The sequence below is a fragment of the Ailuropoda melanoleuca genome, chromosome 4 (genome assembly GCF_002007445.2).
Source record: "Ailuropoda melanoleuca isolate Jingjing chromosome 4, ASM200744v2, whole genome shotgun sequence".
Taxonomy (NCBI): Eukaryota; Metazoa; Chordata; class Mammalia; order Carnivora; family Ursidae; genus Ailuropoda; species Ailuropoda melanoleuca.
In genome coordinates this window covers 53,918,112-53,934,963 of record NC_048221.1, presented here as the reverse complement: position 1 = coordinate 53,934,963, position 16,852 = coordinate 53,918,112, and the positions used below count along the sequence as shown (strand labels likewise).

General features: G+C 52.0%; 1 protein-coding gene and 1 non-coding gene across 3 annotated transcripts in view; both read right to left on the bottom strand.

Annotated features, from left to right (window-relative positions):
- The window catches only part of WNT7A (Wnt family member 7A), an 87,338-nt gene extending 82,970 nt beyond the window's left edge, over window positions 1-4,368 (bottom strand). Inside the window, exon 1 of one of the 2 annotated variants that reach the window (XM_034658839.1) lies at window positions 3,993-4,368. In XM_034658839.1, the coding sequence (XP_034514730.1) occupies window positions 3,993-4,063 (71 nt within the window). In that variant the 5' untranslated portion in view covers window positions 4,064-4,368. The remainder of the gene's footprint in view (window positions 1-3,992) is intronic. The other variant, XM_002920689.4, reaches the window with a different exon arrangement.
- A 10,101-nt stretch (window positions 4,369-14,469) lies between these two features.
- LOC117802106 lies at window positions 14,470-14,571 on the bottom strand. Its single transcript, XR_004625162.1, has one exon. It is a non-coding gene; the product is annotated as a U6 spliceosomal RNA (small nuclear RNA).
- Window positions 14,572-16,852: the final 2,281 nt, after the last annotated feature.

Here is a 16,852-nt window from a genome sequence, read left to right as displayed (position 1 = left end):
CTTCCTAACTCATTCTCTGCCCAGATACGTACTGGACACCTATCAAGTACCAGGCACCATGCTGGAAGAGGAAAGAGAGAGGGGCCACTTTATTTGGTGTGGTCAAGGATGGCCTCCCTGGGGAGGTGCAGTGCAGCAGGGCCTGAAGGGCCAGAAGCCAGTCATGGGAAGGTCTGGGGGAGAGTAATCTGGGCAGAGGGAACGGCAAATGCCAAGTGGAGAGGAGCAAGCTTGGGATCACCAAGGAACAGACAGATCCCACAGAAGCTGGTGCAGGGCTCAGGGAAGGGGAGAGTCTGAGGAGAGACTCCGGTAGAGGGCTAGAATTTTCTCAGGTGCACCAGGGAACACTGAAAAGCTGTAAGCAGGAAACTGACAGGATCTCAGCCCTCCAGCCTCACGGGAGAGAGGAATGCGGGGTGCCAAAGCAGGAGCGGGGAGAAGGGACAGGCAAGAGGGGGTGGTGGCTGCAGATGGAGCTGACCAAACTTGCTGATGGACTGATAGAAGGCTGGAGCTGAGGGGAGGGATGGGGAAGGGTACAAGGGAAAGACAGGCGTCAGTGTGACTCCTGGGTATCTGGCCGAGGGTGGGGCCATTTCCTAATATCAAGATAACCCCAGACAAGCTCCAGGGGCAACCCCGATGGTGCAGGTAGCCCTCCCTCTACACGAAGATGGTCCACATGCCTGGAGCTTTTCAAGAGAAGACTTCACCCCTGATGCCTCACTCTGGTTATAATAATAAGAGCTTCCATTTATTGAAGGCCACAGCCAGCCCTGGGCAAATTGCCTCACACTTTCCATCCTGGGACTCAGCTACAGGAAGTTGCTCTGGAATTGGAAGTTCTTAAAGCGAGTCTCTGTGTACCACCAGTGCAGGAGATGAGGTGACCCCACTCCTCTCCAAGCACATAACTGACCACTCCTACCCTCTTGCCCTCCATTCCTGCCTCACACCAGCCCTCTTCCTACCTCTGGCCCTTTGTCTTTGCCAGTCCCCTTCCCTAGAATCTCTCTCCTTCCCTGAGCTTCACAGGCTTGGCTTCTTGCCATCATTCCTGTGACTTCAAGGGACATCTTCCTTGACCACCTCAGCTAAGGGAATCTGCCTCCCCATCCCACCCTTCATAACTTTGCATCACAGTCTCTGTTTTGTTTACGTAATTCTCTGGATTACTTATGGTCTTCTGAAATGTTTTAACGTACATGTTTGGTTCTGTGTGGCCACTTTGTTTATCACTTGTCCTTCTCATTAGACTATGAGCTCTTTGGGGGCGGGGACTCTGTCTGCTGGTTCACTAAATGGCTACTGAATGAATGAATGAGTTACGGAGCTTCCAAAATATCGCTCAGGGTTAGTACCTATGACACAGCAGGCACCCAACCCCCAATATGCTTTGAATGCATCAGTGAACTTTTGCAGCATTCCCACCATGCCAAGGCAGTAGGCAGGTGTTGCTGCAAACATGAGATCCTGCCTGGTGGGCAGGAATCACCATACCCCTTTCACATATCTGAAAACTGAGGCTCACAGAGATTGAGATCTCGGGGCTAGTGGGTCACCGATCTGAAACCGGAGGCTTGCTAGAGCTCTCATTCATTCATCTCAGCCACTGAAAGAGAGTCACACACAGCTAGAGCTAGAATGTTTGAAATGTTTGAGGGAGAGGCAGCATGGAAAGATTGTCAAGCGGAGATGTTTTGCCACAAGTCTGGGGGAACCTGTGAATGCCTAGCTGACCACCAGGGAATCCCTATCCCAATATAGTATAATGATATATTAGAGTCAAAAATTCATAGGAGCAATAATCTACAAGCTAAGGTCTAGGGGGCCATCGAAGCTTCCTTCATCCACTAGCTGTGTGGCCTTGGGCAAGTTACATCACCTCTCTGTGCTTCAGCTTTTCCATCACTAAAATGAGGATATTGGTCATTAGTCCTCATTTCACAGGGTTGCTGTGAAAATTAAACGTGTTAAAACAGGGAAAGTGTTCAAAAGGTGCCAGGCACCTAGTATGTACTCAATAAATGTGCTGCTGTTGTGGTTTTTATTATTATTGGATTTGATCGTTACAGGGGATAGTGCTTGAGTCACGGAAACTATCCACATTAATAAGAATACCGCAGATGCCCTGCCATCAGCCCTGAGCAGGGAGGAACCATCTGGGGAGCCAGAAGTCTTCTTAAGGACCTTGGGACTTTAACCCTCACGCCCGTTTTACAGATGGATAACCCGAGGCTCAGGGAGCATCAGGGCCTGGGCCAAATTCACCCTGTAACTCCTCTTCCTGACCTGGACCTCTTCCCGCCCCAAAGGGCGACTGCGGTGCTGAAGGCCAGCGCCCTCCGTAGCTTCCTCCCACCCTGCAGGGCAGCTGGGCCCCCGCGGGGCCAATGAGGTCTCCGCGCGCCGGCGGGAGGTCCGGCGGGCGGGGCAACCACGGGAGGTTATTTTCTGTTGTTTTCCCTTTCACTCTCCCTTCCCCGGTCCCTCCGCCCCATTCTAATTAAAAAGAAGATAAAGCCTCACGCGGCCAGCGCCAATCAGCCCGACCAGCTTCCTGGATGCTGGATGCGCCCGGGGTGGCGGGGCGCGGGCCAAGATGAAGATTAAAGCAGGGAGAAAAAGAAAAGCCACCCAGACGCGGATGAATCAATAACACTTAAAACACACTCGCAGGCAGACAGCGCGCGAGCCCCGCAGCCGCCTCTCCGCCTGCGGTCGCCTCTCGGTCCGCGGTCGCCGCCGGCGGCCGCCTTGTCCGCTCTGCGCGCACCTGCTTGCAGCCGCGGCCGTTCAACTTGCGAAATGCCCGCTACGGAGACGCGGGGTGGGGAAAGGGGAGGAGTGGTAGTGGCAAAACACAAAGGCTCTGCCACACACACACCCTCGCCGCAGCCCCCGCAGTCTGCCCCCTCCCCAAAGCCGAGCAGTGGGGATGTTCCCCCCGGAGGTGGGAAAGCAGGTTGTGTGAAACCTGCCAAGGTGGCCCTTTAGCGCCAGAACCTCTACGAATCTCTCAAGCCCCCCACCCCCACCCCTCCGTGCTTCACGCGCATTATCTCCTAAGTACAAAGGGTGACTGGTCCTGCAAATGCAGCTCCAAGACGCGTCCCGAGCCACCCCCTCCCACTTTCCAGCCAGAGCGCCGCCCCAGGCCCCACCTCCCTGGAAATGCTGGAGTGCAGCAGGGAGGGCTGCTCCGCAGGCGCGCCGCCGGACTCCAGTGCCCAGTTTTAGGGGGCGGGGTGGCCCGCCTCTCTCTGGCGCTGGCTCTTCGAGCTTGTCTCTCTGGGTGTCTAGGGCCATCTCTCGTCCTACCTTTGTGTGTGTTCGTTGGGGATGGGAGGCGCTGTCCCCTTGGCCTGGGAAAGGGCTCTGGGAGTATTGAGGATTCTTGGAAATCGGGTGGTGTCAGGGATCTGAGCAGCGGTTTGTTTTTTGCCAGCGAAGGTCCCTCCCTTTAGGTACCTGTTCCCCGTTGCAAGCACCGGCCCCGCCTGCCACCCGGGGACTGCCCTGTCTCCAGGAGTGGCTGTGCCCGCGCCTCTATGTACAGAGTTCCTCTCGGGCTCTGGGGGCTGAGCTCTTGGGAGCGGCTGTCGTCCTGACTCCCGGCTCTGCTGTTCCTGTGGGACCTGCTGTTTCTCCGCCCAGGTCAGAAGTGTCCCTAGGAGAGGCTGACCTTTGCAGCAGCTAGTTCTCCTCAGAGTCCCCCAAGCCGGACCGTCCCTACTGGCTGTCTCTGGTTCTGGGGGCTTCCAGAATCAGACATCCTCAGGATGGCCGGACCTCTGCCCAGTCTCTAGAGCTGTGCGCGCCCCTGGGGCGCCCGCCTGCGGGGGGCCTTTGTGCGCCCACAGGGCCCGCACCGCGCCCACCCAGCCTCTCTGAGGGGCCGAAGAAGTTGGTGGCCGGCGGCCGACGCCCTCCCAGGGTCAAGCCAACTTTGCCGGGACACGCGTGCAGGGTATGCGAGCGGCCCTTACCCGATCCGGAGGTAGACCATGCCCAGGCTGAGAAAGAGGTGGCCCAGGCAGCGCCGCGCTTTCCGGTTCATAGTCCCCGCTGGCCGCCGGGGCCGCGGGCCGGGCTGTGCTGATCCCGCGGGCCGGCCCCGGCGGGGCTATCAACATAGCCCGCCCGGGAGGCGCGGGCCGAGGCGTCTCGGGGGCCGTCTGTCCGTGCGCCCGTCTGCTCGGTCCGCGCCTGAGCCTCGCCGGGAGCGCGGGAGCCACGGGGCGGGAGGAGGGAGGGAGGAGCGAGCGTGGCGCGGGGCGACGCCAGGCTGCGAGCGAGCGGCTGGTGCAAGTGAGTGAGGCGCGGGGAGTGCGGGGGCGCTGCTGCCGCCCGCCCCCGCCCCTCCCTCCCTCCTTTCTCCCGTCCCTCCTCCGCGCGCTCACGCCTTGCCCCACGCGCTCCCGCGGCGCCCCCTCCCGGCTCCGGGGTGCGGAGCCGGCAGGGGGCTGTGGGAGTCCGCTCGACCCCCACCGGTCGCTAACTCGCAAGTTGCGGTCGACCTGGCGCCCAGCGACTGCCCGCGGTGTTGAGAAGATCAAGGCTCAGCCGAGAATCCCCGCACCCAGGCTTGCCTCCTCGTCCTCCCCGCCTGGCCAAGCGCTCAGAGCTGGGGGTGTTAGGTGGCACCCGGGTTCCCCCTTTCCCCAGGCTTCCGAGCCCAGCTTCAGAAGAGGGCGCCCCCTTCCGTGGAGCCGGGATAACTAGCTCAGCATATTCCGCCCCCCCCCCCCCCCCCCTNGGGGTGCGGCAGGTGGGTGCCCAAGTAGGGCAGCCTCTTCTGGAATGCCGCTCCCAGCGGACAGTCGGAGTCGGGCTGAGGCCAGGATGCCCTGCACGGGACCCAGACGTGGGCCTCCCGAGCCGCCCGAGGGCGCCTGGCGCGGCGGGCAGCTCAGCGCGCGCTCACGGCGACACCTGGTGGGCGCGGCGGGTGCTGTAGGTCCGCCTAGCTCCCCGAAACAGGGTGCTTTGAGCGTTCTAGCTGACCAGAGGCGCAGATCCCTCCTTATGATGTACACCCCAGTCCAGTGAGCTAGCGGCTGTTGGACTCACGTTTCAGCTGAAGAAACTGAGGCTCAGAGACGCGAAGGTGTTTTCCCAAAGTCACCAGCTAGAAAGTGGGAGAGCCGGTTTAGAAACAGCACCCCCCAACCACACACACATTAAACACCACCTCACCAGGCCTGCCTATCCTTCAGAATTGCTTTTCTAAATCTTCCCTGAAAACCGCTGTTCATGCCTTCATTCACGTTACACAAATGTCTGCCAGGCGGGCACCAAGGATACGAGGAAAGAAGGACACAGGACCTTCTCTCTTGGAGCTAGTGAGGGAGACAGACCAAAGGTAAACAAATACATAATTTCAGACATCACAGGGAGAGGTGATGATCATAAAACAGAGTGATGAGGGAGACAACATTGGGTGCCCGGGGATAGTTAAGATCTGAGGAGATGGCATTCGAGTTGAGACCTGAAAGACACAGGATCTGGGGTCCCAGCATTTCAAGAGGGAGGACAGCAATGCAGAAACATGGAGGTGGGCATGAGCCCCAGGAGGGGCTGTGGGGCTGTGCTCAAGAGCGAGAAGGAAGGCCAGTGGGGTGGAAGGGAGAAGATGGGGGTTCACAGATCCCATAGAGCTGTGTAGGCATGTCAGGGAGCTTAGATTTCAGGGGGGACGTTCAGCGGGAAGACATTGGAAGGATATGAAGAAGGGTGACTCATCTGACGTGTGTGTTCAAAAGCTCCCGCTTGGCTGCCCTGCAGAGAATCCAGGGAGGTGGGGGGTGGGCAAAGTGGAGCCAGGCTGACCACAGAGAAGACTACCCCATGGGTCCAGGTATGAGGCACTGGTGGTTTTAAAATGGCCACACAATTATTCCATGTGCCTCCCATTGAGAGGTGGGCTTTCTGTGCTCTCCCTGCTTGAATCTGGCCGGGCTTCTGTGTGGCAGGAGTGATGCTGCAAGGCTTTAGGGCTTGGTCATAAGAGGCAGGGCAGCTTCCGCCTTGTTGGCTGGAACACTCCTGCTGGAACCCTGAGCCACCCTGGAAGGAGTCTGGAGGCTGCCATGATGTGAGGAAGCCCAGGCATAGGTAGGGCTTCAGTCCACAGTCCCAGTTCAGCATTGGAGCTATCCTGGCCCAGCGGCCAGACATGTGGAGCCTCCAGATGATTCCAGCCGCCAGCCAGCAGGTCATCCCTCCCTTTGAGTCTTCCCAGCCGAGGCACTGCGGACAGGGGCTTCTGCAGTCATCCCCAGTGTGCCCTGTCTAAATTCCCAAGCCCCATAACTTGTGAGTAGAATGAAAGGATTGCTTTATGCCACTACTTTGGGGGGAGTGCTTGTTACACAGCAACGTAACTGGGACAACTAAGGTACAAGTGGGATGCAGGGAGAAGGGAGGACGCTGGGCCTAGGTCTGACAGGCAGCTCTGACAGGACTTGGAAGGCTCCAACTGAGAGAGGGGAGGGAAAGAGAGAGAGAAGAGAGGAATGAACAGTGACCCCTACGCTGGCTGGAGCCCTCCTGTGGATGAAGGTAGCAATGAATGACAGTGGGGGAGAGAGACTGGAACAGCCAAGGGGTTGGGAGGGACAGTCACAAAGTCCATCCTCGCCAACCTTTTCCTCTGGTATTCCTCCTCCTCCTCTCCCACTCTCAGACGCAGTCAGTGCTGAGCTCTGAGCAGTTTTCCTCCAAGGCATCACCCAAAGGTGTCCCCTCTTTCCTGTATGCACTGTCATCCTCTTAGACCAAAGACTCATGCACGCCACAGATGTTGGGGGATGCTCATGGCCAGGATGTTGGGGTGAAGTGCTGGGGATATAACAGTGGGTCAAATAAATCCAGTGTCTGCCCTCCTGGAGCAACTATTCTGAGGGCTGAGTTGACAATCAGTCACATAGGTGGCACTTACCGTGTGCCAGGCTCTGTCATCAGCTCCTTGACTCGTTTAATCCTCTAACAATACTGTGAGGTAGCTGCCATTCTTTTTTGTTAATATTTTTATTATTAGCATCATCTTATAGAGTGGAGAAGGTGAATCATGGGGGGATTAAATAAAATCCCAAACTCCCACAGCTGTCACATGACAGAATTGGGATTTGAACCTACGGAGTTTTGACTTCAGTGTCTGCTCTTAATCCTTCAATTATGCCTCCCGTCTAATGGAAAAGAGAGGCGGGGTCACTGCAATAGAGAAGAAGGTATTAGGCGTCAAGGCAGGAGATGCACAGAGGACTGTGGGAACACAGAGACGAGGGCTCCAACTGGGTAGGTCTCGGAAGACTTCCTGAGGGAGGTGTTCCTAAACTGGGATCCAGAAGGAATGAGTTGGAGTTCACCAGGCAGAGTTTTCAAAGCCAGAGGAAGCAGGGCCCATGGAAGTCTGAGGGGCCTGGTGAATGGAGTATCAGAGGGAATAGGGGGTAGGGAGGGTTGCAGAGACAAGACCCAACAAGGAATCTGGGAACACGGGGCATATTAATTAAGTTTGGGCTTTATCATAAAGGGAAGCAGGGTGTCACACAATCAGATGCATGCTTCAGAAGGCTCATGGCAGCTGTTATGGGGAATTGAGAGAAGGGGGCAGCACACGGAGGCAGGAGGTGTCAACAGATATGCAGGGCAGGAAGGCCAACCCCCACAAGGTTGGTGACAGATGGCAAGGAGAAAAGTGGATGAATTGGAGAGCTGGTTTGAAAGGAGAATAGACAGCATGATATGTCCCCAAGGACAAGATTCTGTCCTGGAGGCATTGTGACTGGTGAGGACAACACAGAGATGGAACAAGCAGAAGCAGGTCTGAGGGTGATGAGTCTGTGGTTACTGAAGGGGCAGTTGATGAGTGTGCCAGGCACTCAGGAGGGCGGGTGTGGGCTTTTAGGGTGACGGTCTCCACAGTGAGAGGTGTGCAGTCCTTCAAGCCAAGGCATGGCTGAGATGTCGGGGAGGTCGAGAAGACTGAGTGGGGACAGTCCAGCACAGAGCCCCAACTCAGTACGATTGAAAGAACGAACTGGGGAGGAAGAAGGCAGGAGTGGGCAGGAAGTTTCTCAAAGAGCTAGAGAAGGAGCAAAGAATTTGCAGGGTCAGAACTCGCAGGGGAAGCAAGGATTGAAAAGGGTCCAAACTCATCAACTCAAGCATCCAAAGGTCTTTACAGGCTGGCTCCAAGTCACCTCTCCAGCCTCCACTTTTCCCAAATCCCCTGTGCCCATATCACACAAAATTAGTGGGTTGCCACTAATATTTACAAAATGGAAATAGCCCAGAAAATAACAGAGGACATTGTACATTAATAAGGCTCCAATTGTGAGTGTACACTGTGGGTTGAAATAAAAACAAACAAACTTGAGACTGTTACTCCATCCTGTTATTCCTTTTCATATGTCTGGAATGCCTTTCCCCTCTTTTCCACCTGGCCAACGCCCCTCATCCTTCAAGGTCCTCCCAAATGTGAACTCAACTGAAAAGCCTTCCCTGATTAACCTTGCCTCTGTCTTAGGCACTTGATCTCTTCCTCTTTCATTCATCCATCCATCAAACATTCACTGAAGATTAAAGTGTGCTGAGTATGGGCTCCAGCAGTAAACACAGCAAACATCACCCCCTCCTTTGAGGAGAGCACATTTTAATGCGTTTTTTCCCCTTCTGCTCCATGGCCCTTTAGCTGATCCTGGCAGAGCCCTTCCCACCGGAAGGATGTCTGGGCTCACGTGCCTCCCTTTTCCATTAGGACTTGAGATCCTTGCAGACACGATCCTCTCTCCTGCATCTCTGTATCCCCAGCACCCAGCATCGACTGAGGACCACCACGGCTTGATAAAAAGACCATAGACTTTGGGGTCAAAAAGGCTTGGGTGTGAATACCAACTCTGCCACTTAATAGCTGCAAAATCCAGGTCAGTTTTTTTTTTTTTTTGAAGAGTTGTTGGGCTTTCTCTGGGGCTAAAAATCTTTCACTCAACTGAGAGCTCCCCCAGCGGGAAGTGTATCTGATTTATTGCAAGACCCCGAACCAGCTGTGACTAACTGCTTCATGACTCAGTGGGACCTACTACAGATTTGGCAGAGCTATGCTAAACAAGAGGCTTTTTCACCATTTGGCTCTTTCTGCCTGCATCAAGGGAGAAGGGTGTCTCTTTGGCGGGTGCTGCAACCATACCAAGCATGCCAGGGGCAGGGGCGCAGAGGACCCTGGCCTTTGGCTCCCCCTGCTGGATACAGAAGGAGAGGCTGCTTGGGTCCCAAGGACAGCATTATTAGGAATATGCACTGAGCTCTGCTCCTTACCAGACCCTGTTGTAAATGAAGGCTCTAGGGTGGTTCAAATTCTGGCTTCCTTCTGTGATCTCTGTGACCTTGGGAAAGTTACTTATATTCTCCTTGCTTCAGTTCCTTCATCTGTAAACTGGGGATGATAACAGTTTCTACCTCCTAGGGTCGTTGTGAGGTTTAAGATGCCACGTGTAAAGTGCTTACAGTGTGCTGTGTACGCAACTATAGCATTAAATTAATGGAAAGGCCACAGCCACCACTTGCTGCCACCGCCGATCAGGATAGGATGTCTGTGTTTAAGACAGTCTCCATCATCAGATTCCCGGGGTTCGGGTTGTATAATCTTCCCATGTGTATTTGCTTCTTTTGTTTCTGCATTTGTGCAAATAAGAAAACCGTAGCAACACAAACCAGAGGAAAAGCTTCTATAACTAAAGTATTTAGAGCTGCTGGGGGCAACTGGGAGGAGCAGAGATTCCCGTGAACCAGGCCCCTGGTGATGGGTGTCTGGGGAAGGCTGTTGGAAAAGTGTGGGCTTTTCAGCAAGGGGGAACTCTGGGACCACGGAGCATGGAGCAGAAGCTCTTCTAAGGAAGCCAAAAGAATGAGGTTCTCCCTTCAGCTTTGTCCCTACCCTGTGTGGCTTTGAGAAAGTCCTGAAATGTCACTCCTCTGAGACACCTTCCCAGGTTAATCAGTCTAAGGTAGCCTCACCTTCAACCACCTTCCCTCCCTCCCCCATCTACTCCCCTCACAGCACTGGCCACTGCGGGGACCCTGCTTTTCTTCCTGTGCCCTGTCTTCTTCTTGTCTGTCTCCCTGTGCTGGAAGGGACCAGCACAGTGCAGTCTTAATAAGGAGCATGAAAGAGAGTGGCTTGGTGGGGCCTCTTGGCCAGTGTGGCCAGAGAAGACCTCTCTGCAGAGAACCGAATGACCAAAAACACACTTTGAGATGCAGTGCCCCTCCTCCAGAAGCCGTCCCTGGCAGACTCCTCCACCAGGGATCTCAATCTCCACGGGGCCCCGCGCTGGCCCCTGTCACAGCAGCCAGCTTGCTGCATGCCCTTGACTTGTCAGCCCCTGTCACCTCACATGAGCACTTCCAGAAGAAGGTTCACAGTTATCACACTCGGTGATGCTCTCAGGACCCAGAGTAACCAGCCTGTGGAGAGCCACCGGTTGGGAGCAAAGGAGGAGGAGCTGGAAAGAAAGTTGCCTCAGCTGCTCGGGAATTGACAGTAAAGGCCTGTAGGCCTCATTCTGTGGATGCGGGAAGCCACTGGCAGTGACCCAGTGCTGTGTGGGTTTTCACGAGAGAGGGAGCCTCTGCTATCTTGTGGCTGTCCGGTGTCCACCCCCGTGTGACTGGCACCACAGTCTCCGCTCGGGAAGGCTCCCACCGTGTGTCAGGCTGGTGGGCCTTGTGCAGCCTCTCCCACAGAAGTCTGCCTCCTCCTCCTGCTTGGGGGTGTTGATCCAGGCCCTCACTCCCAGGATGGGGGCAAGTGGAATGAGAAGGGGGTGCCTGTGGGCCACATCCCCACAGCTAGGAAGCGGCAGCAACACAGAGACCTCCCACCTGGTAAATAAGGAAATGGTCCCTCCCTCTGAACTATGACAGCATTCAGCATTTATTAAGCACCCACTGTGTGTCAGGGTCCCTGATGGATGCTCCTAGTTCTTTGCTCCCTGGAAACACTCCTCCCAGGTAGTTTTATTGGTAGTTCCTTACTTCGTGTAAACGGTCCCTGACCATCCATCCTGTCCCTTCACAGCGCTCTACACACATCTTACCCTGGCTTTATTTTGCTTCCTACCATTTACTGCCACTCTCTCCAACTTTGCACGACGTGTTTCTTGGTTGACTGATTTTCATAAGTCTGTTTCCCGGGCTGCACCGTTAGCCCTATAAGGGACAGACACTCGTCGCTTGGCTGCTGCATTTCCTAGAACCACAGCTGGCACATAATCAGCCCTCATGGATGATTGTTGGATAACTGAGTCATTGAATGGGTCTCATTTACTCCTCATAACCACCTCATTTTCCAGAAGAGAAAACTGAGATGTTGCGAGGTTAAGGTGCTTGCCTGGCAACTAGCTGAGTGTCTGGCACACAGTGAGTGTTTAATAAAAGTTACCTCTCAATTCCCTTGCTGTCTTCCCCCACATCTCCCAACCCCTGCCAACAATGGGGGCCTCTACACTGGTCTCTTCCCATCCCAGCCCTCCCACTGCTCTGCATGAGGTCCGCTCACTCCAGGTCAGTGATTCAGGGCTTAACACAGGGCCAGGAGGAGTAGGGCCAAAGCCTCCTGACTGGGAGGAGTTGGAACACGGGCTTCAGGGCTGGAAAAGCAGCGTCTCACTCCTCCTGCTGCCAAAGTCCTGTTAACTGCTCGGCTGGGCAGCAAACCCAAAGGTCTGTTTGCAAATTTGGGGCAGAGCATGAAGTGTGCAAGGACACTGTTCACCCCACAGATGGGGAGACTGAATCCCAAAGCAGGCACTACAGGCTCTCAAAACATGGCTGGCTTGGGGAAGTCACATATGAAAGGCTGCTGAGGCCCCTGGAGCAGCAGATCCAGCCTTGAGTCCCGGCTCAGCCACTGGCTGTGCTATCTTAGCAAAATGATTAACGCCCCTCGGCCTCAGTTTCCTCCTCTGTAAAATGGGGATGATAATAACGCTGCCTCTGAGTTCCACACACTCATATGTGTAAAACAGCTAGCAGAGAGTCTGGCACGTATCATGCACTCAGTGTATTTGGTATTTGGTGGTGGTGGTGGTGGTGGTGGTGGTAATGACATATACTGGAACCCAGTCTTTAGGACCAGAAGGAATCTTAAAGATCATCTATGCCAGTGTGTCTCAAACCTCTTAGTCCATCAGAATGACTTGGTTACGAATAGGGATGTCCTGGTCCCCTCCACATAAAGCAGGGCTCCTAGGAGAGGTGGGAGTCGCCTTTCTGCTTCTAGGCAGCTCCCCAGGTGCCAGCTGTGCCTGGCTTCATTGGAGCAGAGGCTGCTGAGGGTCCAAATACTAGTGCCATGCCCAGAACTGTGGCCTGGGAGGCAGGAGTCAGAGGGAGTCAGCCTCTGACAGACTTACTCCGGAATCCTGGGTAAGCCCTTTGCCCTCTCTGAGCTCCATCCTTCCCATTCACACCTTGAGGAGGTTGGACAAGTCTAGTGCCTCAACTAGGCGCAAGCGTGAGACCTGAGGCTGAACTTGCCATTATGAGTAGAGCCCCGTCATTTTGTCTGTGAGGCTCTGGTGGAGAGAGAGGGCAGTCGCGGTCTTAGCTTCCTGCTTTGGGGAGGCCTGCTGGCAGCAAGAGAAAGGCAGGCTCCCCTTTCAAATCCCACCTCAGCCGTGTGACCTTGAGTGAGTGACTTAGCTCCAGAGCTCCATTTTCTCATCCTGAAAGTGGAGATGTTCATCCTCATGGTATAAGGTCTCTGAGAAGTCACTTTGGCAATGCATCTGGAGCTCGTGGGCCTTCTTCGAAATATCTGAGTGCTCACATCGCACGTGGCCTGGCTGATCACCGGCCAGCTGACCGCGGGCTCCTGGTCACCTTGGGAGGACAGTGCTTATCACAATTCCACCCCCAAGGTCTTCCTCAGGATAATCTGTCCCGGGTGATTCATCTCGTGGGCCGGGCCCTTCCTCTCAGGCCTGAAATATCTCCCTCCCTTCACCATTCCTGGGTCAGGCCTGTGACCCCCGCCATGTGACTTCCTCTGGGGACTGGCCCTGGGCCCCTGCCTGCCTGCCAGCCCTCCAGTCCCTGGCTAGTGACCCATTCTGGGCCTGACATATCAGGCAGGGCTCAGCTAGGGAGGAGGAAGCCCGCAGCTTGTTGTGCTGGGGAAAAAGTGCATCCCCATGTCCGGCCCCCACCCTGGCCCAGCCACACCTCTGCCTTCAGCAGGCTGGGCTTCCGCCACACATCCTGGCATAACCCGACCCGTTTATCACCCAGCTTTCACGTGGTGCCCTGCCCCTCGGGCACACACATTCCCAGGGAGGCTTCTGGGCTGGCTGGAGCAGAGGGGTTGGCCAGTGTACCCCACAACTTAATGGAAGTCACCTTTTTCTGGAGCTAAGGACAGCTCTTTGGAGAAGGTAAACAGATGTAGACACACATCCCAGCACCACTGTGGACTTGCTGTGTGACTTTGGGCAAGTGAGTCTACCTCTCTGGGTGATAGTTTACCTAATTTTAAATAGAGAGAAAAATACCTCCATCTCCAGTTATTGTGAGGACTAAAAAAGGTAATACAAGCTTACTGATGCCTGGTCTTCACCTTCAACCAGTTAAATCCGAATCTGAGGGATAGGTCCCAGGCATTGGACGCAGCCAGGGAGGGAAACCGCTGGTTTCCACTGGTATGGAAAAATTATTAAGAGCCGAAGCTTTGGGGGAGACCACAGGGTTTGGATTTTGGCTCTGTTGTAGAATTATGGACCCTTGAATAGATTATAAGCCTTTCACAGCCTCTTTTTACCCATCTGTAAGATGGGGACAAGTACTTAACTTCCAAGCGCTGTTACGAGAAATAAAAGGAGTATATCATGTGCTTTGCACATAGTAAGCACCCCAAGTGACACATGTGAGCAGACCGTTGTCACATCACCACGATACACACAATAGCGAGCACTGTGCCTGACCCACATTTGGCCCTTCCAACAAATATCCGTAAATGCTAGGTGTAGCTGTTACTACCATAGCTTGAAAAGCAATGAAGACACGTCTGTTACCATGAGACAAAGCTTCTGCCTTTTGACAGACTTACAAAATGACATATCCCAGCATCTGGGGCTGCTAGGAGTGGCCAGGACTCTGTTGTGGCCAGAGATGTAGGGGGAAGTCACAGGTTCTTGGTCCCTTGAGTTTCCCCTTCTTGGTGGTCCTCCGGCTGCCATCTTGAGATGAAGGGCAGAATGGAAAGCGAGAAGGACCCTGGGGCTTGCCAGCATGGATGAGCTGCCATTGTACCCACACTGCACCTCTGGGCTTTCATTTTTCCCCCAAGTGAAAGAAAAATAGACTTTTCTTTGTTTAGGCTCCTGGATGGGGAATTTTTGTTTCTAATAGAAGGGAAACAGATGCTCTGGGCTTCCTCGTTGTTCTACTGTCTTTTTTTTTTCTTTAAATATGGAATGCTTCACAAATTTGTGTATCACCCTCACAGGGGCCACGCTAATTTCTGTAGCGTTCCAATCTTCGTATGTGCGCCCCCAAAGCTAGCACACTCGTTGTTCTACTTTCTGTCCATAGTCGTCAGACTCCAGATAAATCTATGCCAAGAGGACCAGCAGCCTGTGTCATTAATTCCCTCCTCAGCCCTCTCAGAGGCACCGAGAAAGCCTGTGCAGCCCCTAATCCGACCCCCCGGAACAGGATAAGCTGCGATCCTATCCAGGCTCCTCTGACCTTCCTATAAGGTTCCAGAAGAGACAGTACCGCACTCCATCCCCCCAAGGCTAAAAGCTCACAGCTCCCATTGCTCTCCTGAGCACTGTCTCTGGAGTCGGGTGAATATAGATGAGAATCTTCGACTCCTGCACTGATTTGCCATGGGCAAAGTGTCTTTGAACAAGCCTCATTTCACATTTACAAGTGGGACTATGCCAACCAAGAGATAAATTTAGACAGGGAACTCGGAGAGGAAAAAGACAAAGTAACAGGACCAGAAGTAAGCAACGCTTCCAAATAAACCCAGAACTAGGTCTAAACATCCAAGGGAAGGGAGGTGGCAGAGAAAACGTGATTATCACAGACCTTGGCATTATAAAAACAATAGCCCAGCAGCGCCTGTTGGGCGTGGGCAGGGAAGAGAGTGTGAGGGACTTAAGTTTTCTCATCCTTCACAGTAAGGAAAAATAGAGCTGAGAGCGAAACATGTAATTTAAACAAATGCATGACCTCCAACTTCTTAATGTTCTTCATAATCTTCGGGGGACTTGGAGGAGATAATACCTGATACAGTAACAAAACAATGGGTAGAGTTAGCAACTGCTTTTATTTCAATTAAATTCTTTTTCTTTCCTTAAATCTGAGTATAAATCAGCTCCGTATTTTACTTTTAAAGTTTAGCGCACAGAGTTAAGAAACAGGTGTATTGTGAAGAAGCATCACGAACAAATGCAAACGAGGTGGATGGTGTATCCTGCAAAGACTTTTGGAAATGTACTTATCAGAATAACTAAGCAATTAACTTACACCATACTCATGGGTTTATTAAAGATTTTAGCGTAAACAATGGAACTCTAACATACTAGACGAAAACAGATGTGTCTTTTTAAGTGGTATGAAGGTAAAAAGGAATTTTCTAAGAAAAAGGCAATGAAAGAGATCACAAAGGAAAAAAAGGTTAATGAAGTTAAAATTTCTGTACGTCATAAAAAACAAGCACAAAGCTATAAACAATATAAAAGTAAATATTTAGTTGGGCAAAAATAATTTTGACAAGAAGTAGCTATCCTTAAGACATAATAGAAGGCTCTAAAAATCACTATTACTCTAATAAAGAAGAACATGAACAGACAATTATGGATTGAAAAAACATTAACTACAAAAATATATTAAAAATTACCAAACTCATTGCTAGAGAAATATGCAATAGAGACACAATAAAATACTATTTATAATGTGTACAATTGACAAAATATACTTTAAATGTTAATTCTCAATATTCCCTAAAACAGGTACTCATGCATTATTTGTGAGGTTATAAATTAATATTAATTTTATGAAAGCAAACTGAGAATTTTCTCAAAAGTATTCATAGTCTTTAAATCAGTAATGCTACTTCTAAAGAAATAATCAGAGCTGCGTTCACAGATATATATACAAAGACGTTTATTGTAGTGTTATCTATAATAGTGAAAATTAGCAATAATCAAAATGTGCAACTATAGGTAAATAGTAAAATAAATTATGATTTATAATTCATGAATTTGATAGAATATTATACAGTCATTATAATGCTGCTTCCAAAACATATTTAAAGTCTCGGAAATTTTTCATTAGACAGGGTTAAATGAAAATTCAGGACTTAAACTTGTATTTGCAAAATTATTAAAATAAACATTCCAAATGGAAATGAAAATTAGCATGCAGAGTGTTATCTCAATTTATAAAGTTCTTTCTTTTCCTTTCTTCCACCCAAACTTCCTCCTTCCTTGTCTCATTCTTGTCTCCTGCAATATATATGCCTAGAAAGATATCTGGAAGGATGTGGCCTAATATTAATCCTGGATATCTGGGATACTAGAGTATGTCTGATATCCTACCCCCCTCATTTTACTAGAATATGTGTGATATCCTAGCCCCCTCATTTTTGCACCATATAGCTTGAATTCTTTATAAAAGCATTTAACATTTTTATAAGGAAATAAAACTATTTTCCAAAGAATTAATAATACTTATTTTTGTAGGGTTTTTGTGAGCATTGAATAAGATGACCAGGAAAGCACCTGGCACAGTGTGGCAAGCAGAATTCTGAGTTGCCCCAAGATTCCTGCCCTGT